This window comes from Miniopterus schreibersii (assembly GCF_964146895.1).
Source record: "Miniopterus schreibersii genome assembly, chromosome: 17".
In the NCBI taxonomy this organism is placed as follows: Eukaryota; Metazoa; Chordata; class Mammalia; order Chiroptera; family Miniopteridae; genus Miniopterus; species Miniopterus schreibersii.
This window is the reverse complement of record NC_138117.1, coordinates 23886364-23909946: the sequence shown is the minus strand read 5'-3', so window position 1 is coordinate 23909946 and position 23583 is coordinate 23886364. Positions and strand designations below refer to the sequence as shown.

At 42.8% G+C, this 23583-nt stretch overlaps 1 protein-coding gene across 2 annotated transcripts in view; it reads left to right on the top strand.

Moving 5' to 3' along the window:
- CRH (corticotropin releasing hormone) overlaps nucleotides 1-23047 on the top strand; it is a 139323-nt gene extending 116276 nt beyond the window's left edge. Inside the window, exons 1-2 of one of the 2 annotated variants that reach the window (XM_081117263.1) lie at nucleotides 20807-21088; nucleotides 21837-23047. In XM_081117263.1, the coding sequence (XP_080973389.1) occupies nucleotides 21847-22545 (699 nt within the window). In that variant the 5' untranslated portion in view covers nucleotides 20807-21088; nucleotides 21837-21846 and the 3' untranslated portion in view covers nucleotides 22546-23047. Of the gene's footprint in view, nucleotides 1-20806; nucleotides 21089-21836 lie in introns of those variants that run through there. The other variant, XM_081117262.1, reaches the window with a different exon arrangement.
- The last annotated feature ends 536 nt before the right edge of the window (nucleotides 23048-23583 follow it).

The window sequence follows — 23583 nt, the reverse complement described above, 5'->3', positions numbered from 1 at the left end:
TATGTGGAACCTTGGAAAGGCTTAGAATAGGAAACACCCAGAACCGCTGAAGGCAAGGGTGCTGAGCAGGGCTGAAAGCAGGCTTGGTTGAGAGTTGGCTAAAGGAGCACTAGGACCCCAGGTCTCCCCCTTGCCACTCAGCCCAATGGCTGCCTGACCCCACCTCTTTCCCAGCTTTTCCACAATCACCTCTGGCCATCTCATAAGAATTTTTCTGAATTTGCCACAGCCTTTTTCAGTCCACTTTACCCCAAAGCATAGATACAGAGCTTCTCTTCATTCTCCAGTGCTTACTAACACAATATGAAGTAACCATGTTCAACAAACTTTATACTGAAAAACGGGAAACCTAAAACAAGATACTGTATATCACTATTCCCAGATTCCGTCGAACATGACGGAATTGAACATGGTAGACAATCCTCTACTAGTTCTCTTGCTCCTCTGGCCCTCACCCTCTGCCCCTGGAACAAGGGCCTGCCCTTCTCCATGCTTGGAAACCCCTTTATCTTGTGTTCCCAGACCTACAGTCAAAGTAAAGGGAAACCTGCTGACAGTGTAATAGACAATATAATAGTTGATAATATCATTGGCAGATCTCGCCCAATCTGAAGATAGAATTTGTCATTGTTGTAGTAACAAACATTCTCCATGTGAAGCATCTAAAGTTAGAGCATTCCTTCTATTCAGGGCTTCTGCAAGACCAACAGGTAGTAGCTACTTCTCTCTGTCCATGACTAAGGAAAACTCACAAAAATGAACCAAGAACAAATGAAAGATGACTTACCCTCAAGAATGTATTCTAAATTTTACCCAAAAAAGCAGATGCTTCTAACAACTCTCTAGAACCAGTTAAAAATCAACAATGACCCAGGTATATCAAGATTGAGATAGAATCTCTGAGCAACAAGAGATTGTTGAGATCTTTCTCTAAATTATCATTTGGCTTCCCATGACATTTCCTTTCTGATTCCCCACACAATATTTGTTGTTCCCTTTTTGGTGTTCTCGTTGTTTTACGTTTACACAAACAACAATATAATTTATAGCTCTATTACAGCTTACTAATGTTATTTGTTAGTGGGACTGTCTATCCTGGTAATTGTGAGCTATTTGAGGGCAAAGAGTATTTTAATTCATCTTTATATTCCTGGCACATAGTAGGTACTTGGTAATGCTGCAGCTGAATCAAATTAGCTGTGGTGAAAAAACAAAATACTTCTCCTCAGTCAGCATTTGTGTTCTAGGATCCATTCCAATATGCTTCCAACTCAAAAATGTGATTTATGAGACAGGCAGAGAGTGAATGGAACTGAATTTTTGCAAAACAACTTCTCTTTAAAGGTGTGGGGGGGGAAGTCATCCACCTTCCCAAGCTAGCTATTCTGTCCCACATCTTGAAGCGGTAAAATAATGGGTGCTGCGTTCAGAGAGGACTCTCAGAAAATAAATGAAAATCCAACTTGAGTAACGCAGCCATAGACTAGGAGGGAAGTGACGAAGGGTATCACTATCATCCTGGTATTTTTAGAAATCCTTTGGTGACAGGTCAGAGTTTTGAGAACCAGAAGATGATAAAAATAATCTTGTTATTTCACAAAGAAGGCCCTCTCCCTCTCCCTCTCCCTCTCCCTCTCCCTCTCCCTCTCCCTCTCCCTCTCCCTCTCCCTCTCCCTCTCCCTCTCCCTCTCCCTCTCCCTCTCCCTCTCCCTCTCCCTCTCCCTCTCCCTCTCCCTCTCCCTCTCCCTCTCCCTCTCCCTCTCCCTCTCCCTCTCCCTCTCCCTCTCCCTCTCCCTCTCCCTCTCCCTCTCCCTCTCCCTCTCCCTCTCTCCCCCCCTGTATATATATCAGGCTGATTTTGAATGCTGCTTGAGAATGTTAAGAAAATAATTTTAAGTGTTAGTGAAATGATAGGCTTTGGGGGCAGACCCAGGCTTGCTTTATAAAAGATGTATCTTGGTGGCAGTGGAGGTGGGGTAAGAGATTTTAGTGATGTTGGCATCATAAAAAATCAGCAGTAGATGTAGGTTTCATTTCCCAAAATTTCAAGAGAAGGCTCCACCTGATAGAATTTCATGAGAAATATAGAAAACTGGAAGTGGCTTTTGAAGTTATTAGAGGTGCCTGGGGAGTCCTCCTGGCCCCCACCAGGTGACCACGCCATCCAGGTCTTAAGGCGCCTTGTTTCCCCTTATGTTCAGACTGCAGGGTTCCGTCAGGGTTCCGTAAGGGTTCCTTTTGCAGCTTCCCTTTGTAGCTATTGCTGAGTGGTCCCATAGCCATGTATCTAAAGGAGCGTGGGGCTCCCGATTTCAGGTAGAACTGACCCACTATTTATACTCAGCTACATGCCTCTCTAATTGTTTACGATTATTAGTCTTAAGTAGGACAGAGAAAATACCATAAATAGTTTGTTGCCTGTTCATTTAAGAAATAATTTAGGCTGTTTATATATTCTAGCCACTAAAAAGAGAGCCTACATGTTTATTTAAAACATTTGTTTCCTTTCTCATTTAGAATATACTACTTTAATGTAAAAAATGATTCTACAAGATTTATATGTAAGCTGCTCTTTTCTTCATACTTATTTCACTACCATTTTATTTCTTATGTTTCTTCAGTCTGAATATGAGCCTTGAATTTATTCCCTTTATGTCTATTTTGAATAATTTTTAAAACATGAATTAAAAATATAAATCCACATATCAAGGATTTATGAGGATAAATCCTTGTGCACTTATTTCTTTGGAGTGGAGAGGTGACCACTGTCAATAATCTGAGTTTATTTTACTGAATAGTAGAATTTTGGTAAATTGGGTTTTACTTTGGCCAAAGAGACCTGACTATAAGACTGATATAATATTGAAATGTAAAATTAAGAAATATGTAGGGGCCAAAAGAATAGTATTCTATGCTACTACAGTAAAGCATAGTTGACAAGAGAACTTTTGAATGGATTACGTCATTCACAGTGTGCCCCAGGACAGCTCTGGCACTGTTCTTGGATGACATCCAGTGTTGCCTCTTTGGGGTGATTTGAGGAGTTTTGAGCTGTTTGCTTCAAAGTGCCACCACATCAGTACACCTGCCACAGGGCGCACATGTTCCTCCATCTGTCAGGACTTAGGTGCTGAAGGCCTCCTGCAGAATGCAAACGTTTCTGGGAGGGACAATACATCAGTACATAGCATCTGGTATCATTAGTTATCAAGTTAACTGGCCCATCTAAGTGTGGCTCAGAGAGAAGGGGGAAGGAGGAGGGGATCTGGAGAGGCAACGTTTTTCTGGTCCAAAAGGAGGGAGTACCACACATCTCATCTCTGAGCAGCCAGTGCTGGGGGAGGGGAAAGGAGAACACTGAGATAAGGAAGGAGGAGGCATCAGGTGTGTGGGGGGACCACAATGACTTCACAAAGTTGCTATGAGGCTGCAGTTTCTAATTTGGCAGAACCACGTGAAATAAGTAATATTTCAGAGGCAATTTATATAAGTTCTCTCCAGTTTCTCCTGGAGTTTCCATAGATCAAAGCCTCTGCTGTTATAGTAACATAAAACATCCTTTCAGAAACTGCACAGCCGGAGCTTGACACAGGTAACTGGAGTGACCCAGCTCCCTGAAGACAGGTATTGGGAGGTTCTCTCTGGCAGCCATGAGCAGCCTCCCATCAGAATCTCCCTGAAGTTCTCCACTCCTGGCAGTCACCTGCCCTGGAAGCATTCTCCTCATTGCAGCATGAGGAAGAAAGGCAGGAGTACCTCCCTGTGACTTGGGACTTGCAAAAGATGTCAAGAATGAGGGTGAGTCACACATGAGGCAAAGTGCTGCAGTTGGGGGCCCAAATGATCCCTGCCAGTGCCTTTGGAGGCTGTACACTGCTATGGTGCCAATCACTTAGGATGAGTCTCTCTAGGTTCTTTGATGGGCCGTTAAAGCCTTGGTGAAGTGTGCTGACAGATCACCAATGCTCATGAGCCCAAGCAGAGAAGAAGGCTGTAGGTTGCCAGCCCTCCTCCATGGGATTCCCAGAGGAGCTAACTTATAACCACAGGACAGTGCATTTATATAAACATGTCACTGGGGGATTGGCTCTGGGGCAGAGGATTTTCTGACTTTGCTCCTTTCTTCCCAGCAAGAGCTGTAATGTAGTGGGAAAGAAAAAACTTAGAGCGATGAGGCCATGCATTCAATCACATTCTAGCAATTAAAAGCTCTTGTCATTCAGGACAATTAATTTAGTCTCATTGCATCTCATCTCAAAAATGCAGATGATTATAATAATTGCTTCGTAGAGCTGTTGAGAAGATGAAATAAGGTCAGGAGTGAAAATCTGACATTTATCAAAATAATGTTTGTGAGATTCCCAGTGGCAAGAACTGGCTTCTGATCAGAGAGTTAGTCTTTCTAACTCAGGTTCCTTCTGAGTAGCCTAAGCTTTGGGAGCACTTCCCTGGGATTTTAGATATGACAGGAATCTTAGAAATCATTTTGTCCAGCCATCATACTTTAGTTTGTATTTAAATTCATTCTTTATTAAAGAAATGCCTGTGTACATTTTTAAATAAAACATTTATAATGAAAAAACAAGTTTTCTACCCTCAGTGCACCTCAGATCCCAGTCTCTAAAAGATAATATCTTGATGAATTCAATTTTAGACATTATCTTGTATTTGCTGCTCGATATATGAGTATTTAGTTAATTATACCTACCATCTATACCTGTCCTCCCAATATAGTCTTACCACTATTTTTAGTTTCTTCATGGCATAACTTTGTAAGTTCAAAACTTAACAATTTTATTTCTAAATTTATCATGAGGCTATAATCCTTGACTTCACACTTTGAAAGATGAGGCTATTGGCACCCCTCCCTTCCCTTCACCCCTCTTCACTGCTTCCCACTTCCCAGTTTCTATCATTTGAATTTTTATGTCTAAGTTGCTAAAGTTGGTGATATTTACATTTTGTTTTAAAATTCTAATTAAGTGCATCATTCCTCGTTTATAGGTTGTTTATAAAGGCTTAAAATCAGTAAACTGTTTACCTAAGTGGTTAAGTAAATGTGGTTTACTATAGAGCCAAGTGGAAGACAATCATTACACTGCCTCTCATGTTCAGCATTTTGTTTTTCCCGGAGTTTCTAATTGAACTTTTTTTCTTTATCACAATTTTGCTCTTGTCATTTGCTCACTTTAAAATTTTTAAATTATATTAGCTATTCCTCAAGTCCTATTTTCCCCCCAGGGGGCTTCCATTCTCCTCTGGTTGATTTCTAGGTTTGTGTTCATATTTTGTCATTCTGAGACTTGTCTTTGCTTTTTTGGGTTGAAGCTCGTGCTTTCTGGATCCTAAGATTTCTGTGTGCTTTTTGTTTTTTGTTTTTTATTTTTTATCATGAGGCTATAATCCTTGACTTCGCACTTTGAAAGATGAGGCTATTGGCACCCCTCCCTTCCCTTCACCCCTCTTCACTGCTTCCCTTTATGGGTTAAAGCAGATACTCCAATAATTTCCTGGATACAGGACTGCCTCAGACAATTCATGGGCTCATGTGGAGTATAGTGTTTTATTGGACCTAATTTAGAATATTGGTTAAAGATGAGATACTTGCTTTTTAATACTTAATCAGTGTATGTGAATAGTTTTTTTTATTTTTCATGTTCTTTGTGGTCAAATGCACTATTCCTGACTATCTCCCACCATGAGAAAAGAGTAGCAATACTATTAGTACTCAGAATGCCAAGCTCTTGAGAACACATTGCATTGAAACAATATAGATCTGTATTTCTGCAATTCTGAAATGCCATTTATTGAATGCTGGTTCTATTTTTACTTAAGATGCTGCATCATCCATCATGCCACTCCTGTATATTGGCTTCCAATGACTCTCTCAGAGGTTGTTGCTATATTTCATTGATGATGACCACAAATGCAAGTCTTATCCGGAATACACAGGAAAATGTGAACAATAATTTATTTTCTGCTTATGTTGAATTTACCACTTGGAATTTTATAACATAAACATAGAACAATATGTCTTCCAACTCTGTCTTCTCTTAAATGTTTTATGTGGTAATCGCTGCATTCCTAGAAAGGAACTAATTTTATTTTAATGTTAGCACTCTGCCTTCCATCCACTGCCACCAGTGGAGAGGACTGTAGGAGGAATGAGAAGAGCAGCCTTACGGGCTCAAGGAATGTCTGTCCCTCATATGGCATGGTTTCATTCAAATGGGAAAGCATCATGTCCTCACATTAAAGGAGGCAGGAGAGGACATCATTTGGGCTCAAACAAAATGAAGGATACCACCTGCCACCCTGGGATGCTCTTGCAGGCAGCACCATAACACAAAGCCAGGCAAGAGTTGACAGACACATGGGCCCACACATGTAGCTCAAGCCAAGAGTCCACAGTGTTGAACCTAGAACTTGTCCTGTATTCTATGTTTGAGAGTCACTTAAAATCATCGTGTCAGTGCCATTCTGGCAGCCCAGTCTCACGTAATTCTGTGAAAGATGACACCAGGCAGCAGGAGCAATTCACTTGCCAAGATGCCCTCCTGGAACCAGGGTTAGTTCAGGACCTCAGGAAACCCGTGCATGAGTCCAGAACTCCTTGGGGCATCTGGACAAACTCAGGTGCAAGAGAGATTATAAGAGAGCACTGGGAAGGGGATGAAGGGGACGGGGGCCATGTGGATCCTGGTTGAGGCTTAGGTGCCCCACCAGGAGGGTTCTGCTAGCCCTGGCTGGCTCCAGCCACTAGAGGAAGGAGGCCTTAGGAAATTTCAAAGACGATATTTTGGAGATCAGCTCCCATGAAGAACCAGATCTGAGCTTGGTTTATCCAGCACTGCTAAGTCCCAGACCCAGGAGGGAACTTAGAACTTAAAGAAAATTACCCCTAAGAGAGTAGGAGTCTCAAGGTGTGAAATGTAATATTTTGCAGTTTATGCATTTCTAAAAATGGCTTTTTCTGCCCTCGTCCTTGATTGTTGGGTTGAGTATGGAATTCAAGGTTGACAACCATTTTAACTCAGAACTTAGAAGGCTTTTGCTCCACTGCCTTCTCAGATCCAGTGTAGCTGATGCAGAGATGTTTGAAGGTGGTCAGAGTTCTTATTTTTTATAGTTATCTTTTCAATTTTTCTCTTTCCTGCGGAAGCTTCTTAGTATCTTCTCTTTATTTCTGACATATTGAACTTCTATAATACAGGGTCTAGATATATATGCATGTAAGTGACTTAGGTAACTCATTGTCATGGGCACTTGATTGGCATCTTAATTTGTACGTTTATGTCCTTTGAATCTTGGAAAATCCTTTGGGATATCCTTTGGTTTCTTCCTCTTTGCTTTTCTCCCTGTCACTCTATGGTTAGATGTAGGACCTTTTGGATTAACCCTCTATATATCTTACCTTTTATTTTTTCACATCTCTTTATTCTACTACCTGGTGGTTTTATTAGACTTTCTCTATAATCTATTTGAACTTCAGAGTCATATTTTAATTTTACAATAGTTCTTTCTTGTTAGCTATTGGTAATTTTGTTAATGCAATAACTTTTACTCTTTCTGGGAATATTAATTAGAGAATTTTTTATTATTCAAGCATTTTATTTTCATTATATTTTAAAGAAGTATCAAAGTTTGAAAAAAAAGAACAAAAACCAAAAACTGAAAACTGATCCTTTACTTCAGATAGTTTGAGAATCATTGTAATTATAGATTTTAAATATATATATATCTTTATTGATTTCAGAGAGAGGAAAGGAGAGGGAGAGGGAGAGATAGAGACATCAATGGATGAGAGAGTCATCACTGATTGGCTGCCTCCTGCACGCCCCCAACTGGGGATCGAGCCCGCAACCCCGCAACCTGGCATGTGCCCTGACCAGGGATCAAACTGCTATCTCCTTGATCCTAGGCCAACGCTCAACTGCTGAGCCATGCCTGGCCAGGCTCATTTATTCTTTTAGTTATTTCCCCAAACTCTCTGGCTGATGGCAAACCTTGCAGTGGTGTGTGTGTGTGTGTGTGTGTGTGTGTGTGTGTGTGTGTGTGTGTGTGTGTGTTTGTATACTCACACACACCCAACTGCCTGCCTGGGTCTGTGTTTGTGTGTGTTTGATGTCTGTGCATTTCCATGTGGCATGGGTACGTGTGCGCATGTATTGGGTGCACTAAATTTGGGTTTGCTCAAAAAGGAATAAACAGAATTTTATGAGAATAGCCCAGAGTACAGTGCTATTATTCAGTGCTTCCTCTAAGAACACACATGCTCAATGTTGCTCATCTTTACCCTTTACATCCACAAAGCATTCTGAGGTCTCTTTTAACATGTTGATGGATAGTGATTTGACCCCAGGCTCCTGTCACCTGCTGCCTGCAGGGCTCCTGTTGCCCATCAAAGTCAGCTCTGATGAAGTTTTCAAAGCACACACAGCAGGTACAAGAGAGCTGCACCAATGGGCCTCAACCCTCTAGTCCCACTCTGAGGAGGGGCCAAGAACTGCGACCCCTGGAGCCCACAACCTTGAACAGCTGAAGGCACCGAATCCTGGGCTGGGGAGTAGGAAGAATGCTGTGGACTGAGTCTCCAGGGAGTCAAAAAAGGGAGAGATGGAGATGAGTCCGCAGGGGAAAGCACAGCGTGGAAGGAAGGAGGGCAGGGTCCAGTCATTTTTTTGTCCCATTTCTTCCAACATTATAAATGCTAAGCTAGAAGGGACTCTTCCATCTTCTTTTCCAGTATCCGCCACAGCGCCCAGCAGACAGTAGTGTCTGGATACTGGTTGATTGATATGTGTATCCTAGTCTCTGTTTCAATAATACTTACATGGGATTTTATTATTCATGTATTCAACAAATATTTATCGAGCACTTACTTTGTGCCAAACATTATTTTAACTCTGGGTTACAATGGTGAGCAAAACAGATGAAAATCCCTGCCTTTATGGAGAAATAACAATAAATCAAATAATTAAGATCAAATGTGATTTCTAAGGAGAACAAGTAGAAAGCAGAAAGAGAATTCAAGTGTGTAGGGAGAATGGGTTAACATTTTAGATATAGTGGTCAGAAAAGGTGTATAAAGACTTGAGAGATTTCCTCAGGTAGGGGATGAGAGGCATTTTCCTTTTGGTTCATGCTGTAGTAGACTCAGCATGTCGCTTACAAAGTGGATGTTTCTGTTTGGTTGGTTTCCGTACATCTTTATTTGCCTCTTAGAAGAATCGGTGCTCCCTCACTTCTGTCTTGGCCCATCCCTTCACTAGGCACTGGGTTTCATCTTGCCCATCTTCTTCAGATGTTTTACTCATGGATATGGAACTCTCACCTTTCTGCGAGCTCAGGTTGAAACTTGCTTTAGTATCTTCCTTCTTAATAAACAAATACCCTTTCTGAACACTGCAGCTGCCTCTTCCTACCACTTTATTCTCTTTTCATTTTTACAACAAAACTTTTAGGAAGAATGGTCCCAGTTCACTGTCTTCACTTCTGCTTCTCAACCCATTGCTATATGAATTTCCTCTCAACCATTAGAATGATACTTGTGAGGGTCACTGTGTAGATTATAAAACCTGTCACTTGGCCTCAAACCACTTTTCTAGATTCTTCCTTGGGATCCTATGGCCAGGAGTCTGCAACTCTATTTCTCCTTTGTCATCTGGTTTCTACTGGGTCTTGCTGAAGGGATATTAGAGGGAGACTGGCCAGCAAGAAGAGGCAGAAAGGGTCTGTTCTTCCCATTTGCTTGCTGATTTCGCCAGCATCTCGCCAGCATCAGCCCTGCACTACAAATGTAGTTAACTGGTTCCAGTCTCCTGCTTCTACCAGCACTATCAGAGCCACCCTCATTCCCCCTTCCACAGAAGCCCCAGCCGCTGCTCTGCTCGGTCCTATCTTCAAGCTTCTAAGGTATCAGCTCCAGCTGAACGGGATCCCCACCCCTGAGTCCCAGCTCCCTGAGGTCCTTCTCTGAGCTCCGGAGATATCAGAACCAGCTTGGCAGCACCCCTCTTTAAAGGCCTGAGCCCAGCCCCATGGGACCTCTCCTCCATGGGCCTGGATTCCAGGGGCTCCCATCTCTGCCCTTTGTTTCCCTGGTCTAGGGGAGTGAGTTATTCCCTGCAGTTAAAGTTCTGTGCTTTCTCAATGTTCCCTTTGTTTTTTCAACTCTCTAACCTCTGTTTACCCAATTCTTTATATTAAATCTACTCTATTGAAATAACTAGGGTGGTTTCTCTTTTGCTAACTAGACCCAGATGGATACAGTCATCAAAAGTCTCCTGGTTGCCAAATGCAATGGATCTCTCTCAATCTTTGCACTATAGTACTTCTGTGCAGTATTTTACTTTTCTGACTAGAGCTCTCCTGCCCACCATGCCTCCAGCTTCATGATACCATTCTTTCTTGGTTCTCTTCTAACTTTTGAACTACTTCTTCTCAGTCTCCTCCATTATCTCTTGCTACCCCTTAATGCTTGGCTTTCCTTAGTTCCCTCCCTGGTCTTCTTATCCAGCTCCTCCCAGGTCATTATGAGCCATGGCTTCAACCTTTTGCTAAAGATTCCGGTTCTCCAGCCCTGCTCAGACTTCTCTCCAGAGCTCATACTCCTGTTTACAACTACTGCTTAGATATTTCTACCTGAATATTCCCCAGGCTCTGCAATCTCAGTGTTTCCCAAATAAATTTTGTCATCTAATTCCAAACTGCTCTCCTGCTATGCTTACCATCTGCCCCACTGCCTAAAGCAAAACAATGATGAGATTGGTTTGGACTTCTCCTCTGCCTCACATCCTACCTTTTCTTGCATTTAACATTTCTTGAGGCAATGGGTTCCATCTCCAGCCCCTGCCATAGTTCAGATAATAAAAGCTTATAGAGCACGTACTCTGTTCCACTAGATATTCTAAGGACTTTACATAAAACTAATTTAATCCTCACAGCAATAACCCTGTGAGGTGAGTCCTATTATTATCTCCATTTCACAGATGAAGAAACTGAGGCACAGAAGTTTATATGGCCTACCCAGTCACACAACTGGTAAATCACAGATCTGGGATTGGAATCCGAGAAGACAGGATCTTAACCATGCTGTTTGACAGCTTCTCAAGCACCTTGGACTGATCCCAGCTGAATAGGTCTAAAGGTTTCTGACTAGTGCCTCTGCTCTTGTCTTGTACAGCATTGTGCCTGGCACACAGGAGAGACCCAAAAGTGTTTACGCTTATCATCATTTTACTTGTTATCCATCTAGTCGAACCAGCCTGACTGTGTTTTCTAAAATGCAAATCTTCCCTTGTCATTTCCCTGCTTAAAGCCTCACTGGGTCCCCAGCAGCCCAGGATCAGGTTTCAGGTTCAGAGTCGTTCAGGAGCTGGCCGTTACTGACCTTTCTAGCTTGGCCTTCGAGCACTTTCCCCTTTGCACAACTTCACACATGACAGGAAACCACCTGTAATTCTTGGAACACCCGGAGCTTCCTCATAGCTCTGACCATTCCTGTTCTTCCTTCCAGTCCCATCTCAGGTATTTCCCCCTCCATGGAGCTCTTCCCAAACCCTTCCTCTTTTCCCCGTCAGAGTAGACGTCTTTCTCTGTTCTCACAGAGCATGCACCACAAATGCTGTTGTTGATGACATGCCTTCCTCAGTGGGCAGTGGACACCTCAAAGGCAGCAGGGGTTTTACATGTTCATTTTTCTCTCCAGCATTTAACTTGGAGGCTGGGACATAGGAGACACTCAGTAAATATTTGGGGGACTTGTAAGAATTGTTTTAGTACCTCTGGCCAGTTGAGTTCAGTGGTTAGAACCTGAATTGGGGCCTAACTCAGGGCACAGGTGTATCTGCTGAGGGATACAGCCCTGGGGACAGTCACAGAAACAGAAGTCACTTATATCAGGTTGAATTTAGCAGTGTGATCTTGGCTGCCTGACAGTCCTTAGAATAATATAAGAAAACTTTTACAAAACAGTGTGACCTGCACTTGGCATTGAGAATCCAACCAAATGCAAAGGCAGCTTGCTAATCAGCTCCTTGTGTCTTGTCTCATGTTGTAAGAAAAAAAAGAATCATGCAAATGTCGTATAATTGTCTGTCTTCATTATGTGAGCTTGTTCCTCACTTCATTATGCACAGAATTTTAAAGTTCTTTCTGCCTCCTTCCCATTTCAGATAGCTAATCTGAAGGCTCAGGAAAGGTGCATATTAATTAGCAGGACACCATAGAACAAATATTAATTTAGAAACTGGCGTGAAGCATAGGCATCAACTTACACCCTTGGTTATAGAATGAGACACTGCGCATAAGTCTTCAAGGCCCAGCTATTTGGGGAGGTTTGAATCTATTTTGAGGAAATGCAAAAGCACATTTGTGAGTAGATTGTCCTGATTGCTCCTGGGAATGGCAGTGAAGGATGGATGGAATGGATGTTGAGCATGGTATATAAATAAGAGGTGTGAGGATTAAAATTATAGAGAAAAAACCAAAAGCAAAGAGCGAATGACTATGGATAATGCCTGGATAAATTTTCAGGGATGTTCCCACTGAGCCCAGCCATTTTAATCAGTGTTCTCTTGAGTGACCAGAGCATAAACAGTATGGCATTCCTCAAAATCACACCTTGTGGTTACTGCTGAGGGCTGAGACAGCCTAGGAGCATGCCGTGACTACGGGGCCTGTTCCTTTACGACCATATAACCCCACCCACCCCTCCCCAGAGCTCCTGGGGAATCTGAGTGGAAAGAGGAGAGGGAGAGAGCATAGGAACTCTTTGGGGATCCCAGCACTCTTCCACATATCAGCTGGGGGACATCAACCAAGCTACTTGCCCATTCTGAGCCTCTGCTTCTTCATCTATGGGATGTGGATAGTAATATGGACTTCCTCACAGGGTTCTCGTGAGGATTAGAGAGCAAAGGGAAGTGAGGCTTCTGGAAGGAGCATAAACAAGGCAAGCCACTATTATACTTTTCCTGACCAAAAGGGAGAAAGCTACAGGATTGCAAAGTTCCCAGAGGAAACGTCTTAGTGGGCAGTTCCTGAGAACCTACACAGCCCCTTTCAGCAACCCCCAGAAGATTTCTGATAAAACCCCAGCAGATATAAACATAGATTGACATTTTTATATTCCATCAAAACCCCAAAGTCCCAATTTCCAGCCATCGCTTATGTCTATTCTTAGCTGTATTCTTGATTCTTAGTCAAGTATGGAGTTGGCCCAAAGATGGTGCTCAGTGTTGGGGAGAGGTGACATGGTTTCAGGGGCTCTGACATTGCTTTGGGGATGTGACTGAGACTTGGACAGACACAGGACTCTGCTTTGAGCCATCCCCTTCTTGGTACTCCTAACACCATCCCGACCAGTCTCACCACCCTGGCCCTGAACTAGGGAGTCTGCCTGTGTATATGGGAATGGAGGTCTCAGTGGTACTGCTCTCCATGATCAGGAGCCACCCCCGTGATTAGATGCAGAAATAGAAACGGGAACTACCACAGATCTTTTGGAGAAATCCATATCTCCATCTTCAAGGAGTTTAGTGAAAAGCCCACTCTTCCTCCATCTCCCCAGCAGAAAGCCCTATGAAAAGTTAGACCAGTGGAGAGAGATCCTGTTTATAAGTACTTGAAAGGTGCAAACATTAAGGTAAGAGAAAACTGAAGGGCTGCAGAAGAGACTATCTCAGAATGTCTTGTGGAACAGGATGAACGTGAAATTACGAAGGAAATGAAGTGGAAGAGGCCTGCCAGTTGGGCTGGCCTTCGGGAAAGGCACGAAGGTAGTGTGCCTGTGCGCTCCTGCTGTGTCCCTCAGGCTGGAGGGTGGACCTTCCAAGGACTGATTCAGGAAAACACCTAAGATGAGTAAAAGGCAATTTTTAAAATGTCTGGTGAATGATTATTTTCTATTGCCTGTCAGAGCAGAGACTAAGAATGACATAATAGTAAGGTTGTCTGGGAGCATTTAGGGCATGGATTAAAAATGAACTCTCAGCCAGCTTGAAGGCAGCGGGTATCCAGGTCACATTTGGATAATCTGATGGGTCTGTGGCAGCCTGCAGGGCAACATAGGCTTCTACAAGAAGTGGGGGGCCTATTGGCCTTGGGATAGAAAAGATATGTATATATTCTTGTAGTTTATTTTTAATTAGGAATGTTGTTTTTAACCCCCCCTTAAGATGCAAAATTCCCTTTTGAGTACACCTACTTTCAGTTAAATCAATAAATGTTTAGGTTGAGAATAGAAGTTTCAACAGAGAAATAATCCTTAAATGAGCAGACATTTACTAAGTAGAGAGACATCAGCCAAAAGATACTTCCCAAGTCTAAATGATGCTATTCCTAAGTAAAAATGTAGGGAGACAGGTAGGATCCTAAAATGCTTATTGTATTACTAAGTGAAAGAAAGCCAGTCTGAAAAGGCTATCACATGTGTGATTCCAACTATAAGTCATTCTGGAAAAGACAAAACTGTAGGGATAGTGAAAAGATCAGTGGTTTCCAGGGGTTGGGAGGGAAGGAGGAAGATATGACTAGGTAGAGCACAGGGGATTTTTAGGCACATGGAAGGATTCTGTGTGACACCATCAGGGTTGATACACAACATTATATGCATGTGTCAAAACTCAAACATATGGAGCCTAATAAATACTGGATACAATGATAGGCTCTGAGGAGCTGAGATTAGATAGAATCACTACCTTCAATTATAACAATCTTATCATTAGCCCAACATCAATGACTAATGTTAATTGAATGCTTCTTATATTCTAGGCCCTTAATTTCATTATCTCATTTAATCCCACAAACCTAAGAGGAACAAATAAGGAAATTGATATTTTATAATCATTTGACAAACAAGGAAATAAGTTTGGGAAATTTAAGTAACATATCCAAAGTAATACAGCTAGGAAGTAATAGAGTCAAAACAGTACTGAGATAGTTTCACAACTGCCAAACTCAGAAATCTAGTGTGTCCCCACAGGAAAAGGAAGCCAGGTAACACTCTTTACTTACAAAGTTGTGTTGAAAAGTTTTATTCTTAGTAAAATCTTCAAGTAAAGATATTAGAATAAATTCTGTCATAAACAGGAACCAGATATGGTGTTCTGCTTCAAAAAGCTGAATAACTTTCCACAGAAGAAATCTATCAGATTATTTAATTGTATTTCTCCATTCAAATAAAATCCCTTCGTTGCAATTATTGTTGCTGATAAGATGAAAGTACATTAAGCACAGGCAGAACTTCACAGCTATTAAGAATTAAAGTACAAAGAAAACAAGTTGGAAAATGAGGTGAGGCTCAAATATGTGTCTGTGTTTAACTATATAAATGGGAGTGTTAAATTCACTGCAGCTTGATGTGGTTAAGTCTTTTCTGTTATCCTGGGAACATTGTTGGTCATATCACTTCTAAAATTTACATAACAGAGAACAGTGAATGTGGCAAATCAGAAATCCTTTCTTTCCCATCCGTTCAAGAGTTCATTGACTCACAGTTATGAAACCACCTAGAACTGAGGTGGCCTTTCTCTTAAGTGGGCCATACATAGTCAACTTCCAACAACCAACAGACACTTATGCGTAAGCAGTGTACTAGAAGTTACAATGGACTACAAAGAAGTGGGAAGTAAGCTCACAACAAGCTGGGAGACAGACAAACAAGCACACCCATGAAAATTAACTGTAGGTTTCATAATGATAGCTAACATCACATTTCCCACAGATGAATGACAGAAGCCTCAGAGATAAACAGAGCTACCAGCAAGGTTCACAAAAAGATCTGAACCCACAACCAGTAGCAGCATCTTTGAAATCCACAGCTCCTGAATGTTTGCTGCCCATCGTCTCTGTTCACCCCTGCTACCCTCATTGCCTACTTCCTCTTGAGTACCTAAATATCCTTCATGAAAAACCCAATGTCACCCATTGCAATCAGTTCTGTCTAGAACACTTCTGCCTTTTCATACCCAAAAGAGGTCCTCCTTTGCAAGATGGGCCCACAAATTTCCACTGGGCTAAATTACTGCAGAGACCAACTCCTTCCCCTAACTAGAAAGTGTGCAAACAGACCTGACTATTTCTTGGGTAGTGAGGGAAGGCTCAGTAGCTCCTTGCTATAAGGTGACTCTTCCCAGGATAATCCCTAGAAGCCCTGGAAATAGATGTCTCCCCATACCCTGAAACCATCTCTTCAAGGGGGGAAAGTGTCATTTAAAAAGTTTCTCTAAGAGTGGTAGAAAATGACTCAATAGCTCTAATCATGGACTTTAATATTGGTGGCAAAGAAAGTGTAGCTGGACTCCTCATAAGATGCCTTGGCTTATTATATTTCCCATCTAGTCCCACAGCAAACATGCTCAAATAAGTCTGGGGAATGCTGAGGATTTGGGGATTTACACTGAAGAAAAAATATTTTAAAACACTAGAAAATTCTGCAGTAAAAAATACGTTTAACCTTTCTTTAACACCCGCACCCCACCCCTTTTAACCTTTTGTAACACAAGTAACATTCCTAGGAGATCTCTTTGGGAATCTTTCTTTAGAGTGAAGAAATGTTCATGAATATAAATACCTATTCAGGATGCTTGGATGATGGATTTCTTTTCTTGTGACTAGGTATTGTAAGAAGATTAGTTCCTGCAAATTGCCCTTCCTGACAGAAAGTTCACACACATCCTCTCACTGCCCTCCATTCATTATCTGGAGCCTAAAACAGAAAATTCGATGGATTATGATGTAAATAGAAAGGTCAGTCTTGTCTATCAAGACAAACACTTGTTAGAGAAGCAGAACTATGGCCCTTTTCTAATGCTCTGAATCATCTCCCCAGGGTAGATTACTTCCTAACTTCTGGAAAAATAAAGGGATGGGTAACAAAGTCCTTGCCATTTTCTGAGGAAAGGAGATAAAGCACCCAGTGGTAATTTCTGGGTGCTGAGAGATTTATTAACTGAAGGGGAACTGAAAGGAAGCCCTGCCCCACCAACCCCTGAATAGGAGTGTGGCTGTCTACAGGTAGTGACCTGGGCTCTTAGAGCAATCCATAGGAGACCCTGCCGTTGTCTTGTACAGCTCCTGTCATCACAGCACTTGATACTCATTAATAGAAGTCCAGTGGTAATTGTTACCGGCTATGTTGGCTCTCAGCTCTTGAGTTCAGCAAAGAAAGAATTCAGAGCCAAGAACTCTAGCACAAGAGGAAGTTTATCTATCTACCATGTTTTAACATTTGCTAGGGGCTGGAGTAATGAATATGGCAATTTATAAATACAATCAAATCTCTGTTACAGAGTTTAAAGTTGAGCCAGGAAGATACATATTGTACCAGTAATGATTTAAAAATGTGAGCTCTATGATGGAGGGCATTCATGATGTTAGGAGAACACAGAACACAGGTCCTAAACCTAATCTAGGAACCTGGGGAAGATTCCTTCAACCAATTAGTTTTCTTTTAAATAAGAGAAGGGTCTTTTTTTGTTTTGTTTCTTGTTTTTGTTTGTTTTTAAGTAGAGATTCACAATTAGGAACATAGTGTTACCTTAATTTAAAAAAAACCATATGAGCTTAGGAAAAATTCTCAAGGGAAACAACAAAATATTAACTGAGATTACCTTTAGATTCTGGAATCTGAGGAATTTTGTAGTCTTCTTTATACTTTTCTAATTTTTCCAAGTTTCCTACAAGGAGAATGAATATCTTTGATAATCAGAAGAGATCATTAGAAGTTACTGTTACCTGTGAAGCAGTTAGATATTTGTACTGTTTGAGAACCTTTCCTTGGCCCTTCCCATAGAAGCAGAAGGTAGTTAGTTATTAATCTACCTCAAGCACAATTACAAGCAGTTACCAAACCACCTGTCCACCCTAGACTGTCACTGGAGATGGTAGATTCATTTCAACAAATGTTTCAGTTAGCAAACTTGGAGACTGTCTTTGCCGTGAACTTTGCTAATAGAAGCACCCATTGGGATACTGTTATACAAGGAGATGCAGACAACAGGAATAAGCCTAGTAGTTACCTATTATTTCTTATATTTCTTTACTCATTAGATTGCTGGGCCATGCCTTTTTAATTTTAACTATACCCTATGTTATGTTTTATTTAAATTGGTTCTCCAATGACTCCTTTCAAAAAGTTATTCCTAGTTGTAAGACAGAATCTGTCAGTGGTGATTTTTATGGACTTGGGTATTTAGTTTACTGCACATGTAAGTCCTCTGCATCATGTTAATTCTCCAATCACACATCTGTATCATTATTTTGAGAACCACATCACTCTATACTTATCAAAAGATCTCTGTTTTCCAAGGTGAACTCGGTGAAAACTCAAATTAATGCATCTTAAGTTGGCAATGCATTTAAAAACCTCATGTTATAATGACAAGGTTCAGCTTAAAGGCAAACTACAATGTGTGCACACAGAAACTTAAAATTTGGTGCCCAGAATCTCTTTGTTCTCATGCCTAATGAGGTTTACAAGTGACCAGATTTACCAGTATGAGGAAAGTCTAGGAAAAGGCACCTCAGCACTGGTGTGTGACTATGACACTTTACCTAAACCCATCTTCTCACCAGTTTGTTCATGTTCCTCTGCTAGAAAAGGAAGTTCAAAGGGTATTGTTCTGTTATGGAAATAATAAAGGCTGGTAGTCAAAAGAACCAACAGTAACTAGTTGAGTGAATTCATGTAAGTCACTTAACCTTTCTAGTTCTCACTGAAACCAAATTATCTTCAGACATTTTTAAGGTGAACATTCAGTGTTTTGATGAGGTCTACCTTTTGCATAAATTGTGAGTAGGGACTACTCTGCACAGTCCCTGTTCCTCTGGGATGTAGGCCTTTTGTTCCTCACTTTTAGTCAAAGCCACTTTGTCCCTAACCAACTACCTACTCTAGGAAAGTCTCACAACAGGGATTCAACAGTGGTGAAGGAGCTATATTAAAACAACATCCTCCTTGTGGCCCAATAAGATAGGCCTAAGGCGTGTGTCTTCTCTGGAGGAACCTCCCAGGCCTCCCTAGAGAATACCCTGGTCTTACCCCTTTCCCCATCTTCTTCTGCATCCATTTACTTGAACTTTGCCTTCTGAATCTCCTTCCACCTCCAGATTAACATCCAAGCTGATATCTGCCAATGGGGACAGAGAAGGATTCATGAAGGAAAGTAAACAAAAAAGTTGAGATTCATTCCAACTTAAAAGGGATAAATACTCACACACAAAAAATTAAGGCTCTGTATGCTCCCTACCAACACAAAACACAGCTTTCCTCTAAAATCTCAACCATTTTTCATAATCATGATCTTCTATTAACAACTCACATCTTTCCCAAGAGACACATTTCTTTCTCTGTTCCATAGCGCAATGATCCATCTAAGGCTGACTTCTGTGGAAACTGCCAGAATTTCTCTTTTTACCTTCTTTTTATTTCTAAGAGCAGTTGTAGATTGGTATAGAGCAAAATGGGAGTCGAACTATGCATTACATCATTTGTCATGTTAGCTACAAAGGAAGCAGCAGAGGTACCAGAAATGAAAATGAGGAAATTTCTGATAAACAACTCTCATGGTTATCTAAAAGCTGAATTGAATCATAGATACCGGAGCTTGGCATTGCATTTTGAATTGCACAATTAGAGGTAACTGCCTCCCACCTATATGATAGTATCAATTTAATTTGAAATGTGAGTGTGATTTTATAGTCATTCCATTCTGTGGAAGTGCCAGAGAGCATTTATTTATCAGGCTCCCACAGAGCACATCTGAATTCAGCAAAAGAAATGGTTAATAATAATAATAATAACAATAATAATAAAAAAACTGGGTGTCCCTGATATGGATACTGTCATGGATGTTAATAGCATTTGGAAGTAAAATGAATGAGTTTACCTTTTTACAGGCTCACTTTGCATCAGTGCAAACATGCCCTGTTATCAAGCAGCTAAAACCTTTTCCAATATAGAAAAGAAAGCTAATGGGTGCTCTTCTCATGGGGTTTGCACTGAGTAAACTAAATAAAGATTGTTTAACTCATGCACCTCTCACCGGTCCTTTCTCTAATTTGGGAATAAAAAAAGCCCACAGTTACTTTCAGATTGTGAGAGAAGAGACAAAGGAGGAGCAACATGGTTCTGGAAGAACTTAAAATCTTTGCTGCACCCCAGGCAGACCCTGGTTTGTGCCCCTTCATCATGGGAGTAGCTCTTGCCATCATTTAAAAAACTTGAGCTGCATTTTATGAGACTTATTGGTCTTGCCTCTGCAGACTCATAATTCTGTTGCCTGTTCTTGGGGAAGAAAAAAAGAGAGGCTTATAAGATGAATGCCCCTGCACTCCCATCCCCCTGTTCTTCATTCTTACCCAGGCAGCAAGGCCGTGGGGCATTTTGTCTCTTAGCAAAGGCATATTTTCAGATTCCGAGGTCTGTGCAGGACAACTGGTCAGAGTAGTTAGGAGGGCAAGGGGAGAAGAGGGTCCAGAACCACCCGCTAAAACTGGTTTCGGCTTTCCTGGCAGGCCTGCACCATGGTAGACCTCCCTTCCCTTGAACTTCCCCTTCCTCTCCCCTACCATTCGCCATCTCTTTTTCTGATCCTTAAGTTGGTCTTTCCTAGTAAGAGGCCAATGTGTTTTCACACTTGGGAAATCTCATTCAAGAATTTTTGTCAATGGACAAGTCATAAGAAGCCCTTCCATTTTAGGGCTGGTTGACGTCACCAGAGAGGCAATAAATATCTGTTGATATAATTGGATGTGAGATTCGGTGTTGAGATAGCAAAATTTCTGCCCCTGGTTCACTGGCAGGGCCCTATGATTTATGCAGGAACAGAGACAGCACGCAATCGAGCTGTCAAGAGAGCGTCAGCTCATTAGGCAAATGCTGCGTGGTTTCTGAAGAGGGTCGACGCTATAAAATCCCACTCCAGGCTCTGGTGTGGAGAAACTCGGAGCCCACGTCCGTTGAAAGACTGAAGAGAAAGAGAAGGGGGTGGGGAAACCCACAGTGGAAGCAGAAAGGAGAAGGAAAGAAAACGCCTGATAAAGCCCCGGAGACCTTAATCTGCAGCCGGGAGCGCCCCAGAAGGTAGGGAGCGCCTAGACGGACCCGCCTCCAACTTCGCGCCGCCCGAGCCGCCGCCGTGCCTTCCCTTGCGCGCGCCTGTGTGCGCGCGTGTGTGTGTGTGTGCGTGTGTGTGTGTGCGCGCGTGTGTGTGTGTGTGTGTGTGTGTGTGTGCGTGCGCGCGTTTACTGTGCCTCAAGATCCCGTAGTAGCTGGGATGGGGCAAAAGCAAACTTAGACGGCTACTCATTGTTACCCGGCCGGCCAGTTACTCCTCGCTGGCTGTGCAGACGAGCACCCCATCGACCCCGATCCCTGAAAGGAGGACGCTGGAGCGGGGGTGGGTACGGAGGAGGACCGTGCAGCCGTTCTTAATTCGGAGGAAAACGCTGAAACATCCGGAAAGGGGTGGGGGTAAGAGCGGCTGAGACCTTAAATTTGTAGATCCTCTCTAGAGCTCGAGAGATCAGTTTCAGGAATCCCTGGAAAGGGGATTCAGAACCAGTCCCTTCGGGAGGGGGGGGTCTTGGAAGGAGAAGGGTCACTCCAGCCTGGCGAGGGGCTGAGCTCCGGCGCGGAGCCCCGCAGGCGTCCGTTTTCCTGCTCCGTCAGTCCCAGTTCTGGAGCTTCAGCACTGCGGACAGCGCCCGCCCGAGCCCCGAGCCACGTCTAAGCTGCCCGGCGGGAAGATCCCCCACAAACACACTCCCCCAAGCGCACCCCCTAGTTGAGCTAAACTCTGACCAACTCTTTCTCTCTTTCCTTCTCTTAGCGCCCCTAACATGAGACTGCCGCTGCTCATGTCCGCGGGCGTCCTGCTCGTGGCTCTCCTGCCCTGCCCGCCATGCAGGGCCCTCCTCATGCGGGGGCCTGTCCCGGGCGCCCGGCAGGCTCCGCAACTCCCCCAACCCCGGGATTTCTTCCAGCCGCCGCTGCAACCCCTGCAACCCCTGCAGCCCCTGCGGCCCCTGCGGTCCCTGCAGCCGCTGAAGCCGCTGCAGCCCCTGCGGCCCCTGCAGCCCCTGCAGCCGCTGAAGCCCCTGCAGCCGCTGAAGCCGCTGCAGCCGCAGGCTGAGCCGGCCTTGCTCCGCACGGGGGAAGAAGACTTCCTCCGCCAGGGTAACCTCAATAAGAGCCCCGCTGTTGCGCTCTGGCTAGCCTCCTCGCCCCTGTCGCGCCGCAGCGACAGCCGCCTTTCGCCCAACGAGGTCGCCGCCAACTTTTTCCGCGGGTTGAGGCAGCTGCGGTCGCTGCCCCCGCGCCGGCTCGACAGCCCTGCGGACCCGGCGGCGCGCGGCGCCGAGAGCGCCCTCGGCGGCAGCCAGGAGGCACCGGAAAGGGAGAGGCGGTTGGATTCGCCGCTCCTCTCGCTGGATCTCACCTTCCACCTCCTCCGAGAAACCTTGGCAATGGCCGAGGCCGAGAAGTTAGCGGAGCAAGCTCGCATCAACAGGAAACTAATGGACATGGCTGGGAAATGAAACGGTGCGTTTGGCCAAAAAGATTCTGCATTTAGCACAAAAATAAAAAATAAAAATACAGTATTCTGCACCATAGCGTGGCTCTGATACCATTTGTTTATTTTTATATAGCTTGAAACGTAGAGGATGTCCAGCGAGAGCGCCTGTCCCCTAAATTAGCATGCACAAAGTGTATTCATGCACAGCAATAGCAACAAAATGGTATTTGCATTGTCTACTTTTAGTTTCCATTTCTAGGTGTCTTTAAAGGTGTTTAAAACCCAGGAGGAAACGTTTTGAAGAAGCAGATAGAAGTCACCCAATTGACTTTGTTGTGGTCTGAACCAAAGAGAATGCCATTTTCTTGAGTGGGTAAGAGAAAACATGTAAGCTCTTTGAATCAACTTTTCCTTGTAAATGTTTCAGTAATAAAACATCCTTACAATCCTTGGTCAATTCGGCTGTGTAAGAGAATGTTCAATAGTTATATTTTTAATAAATGCTGCAAAGGTAATCATGACTTTATTTTTCCTCTTCAGTGATTTTTCCTGTTCAGCTACTGGCTTCCTCCAAACTGATTTAAACACAAGAAAAAACAAAATCCCTTGCATTTTTTCCTACTACAAATACAAACATAAGTCAATGGCTTACACAGATCCTGGAATCTCCCTGGGCTCATCTCTGTATCTCAGATTACTCCTCTGAGATTGAGTTAAATAATTTGAGAAGTTGCTCCCAGCTCTAAGACTTGTTAATTCAATACATGGAAGATCAATTCATAATGGAAATAACATTTAACCCTGATTAACTATAAGATGTAAACTAATTGGGGAGAATTGGGAAGGAGGAAAAGAGAAAGGTTGAGGAAGGGCATTTTTCCAAACTATAGGGCCAAATGCTGCATTTTTTTTCCTATGAGAAAGTTTCGTACATCATTCAGCTATTATTTTGCTACCATAAAATATTTTTTCTAAGCTATTTTCCAATGCCTACTTCTCACAGGAGAAACTTGATAGCCTCTCCACTTAAAACAACTAAATTTAGTTGCTATAAAATGGC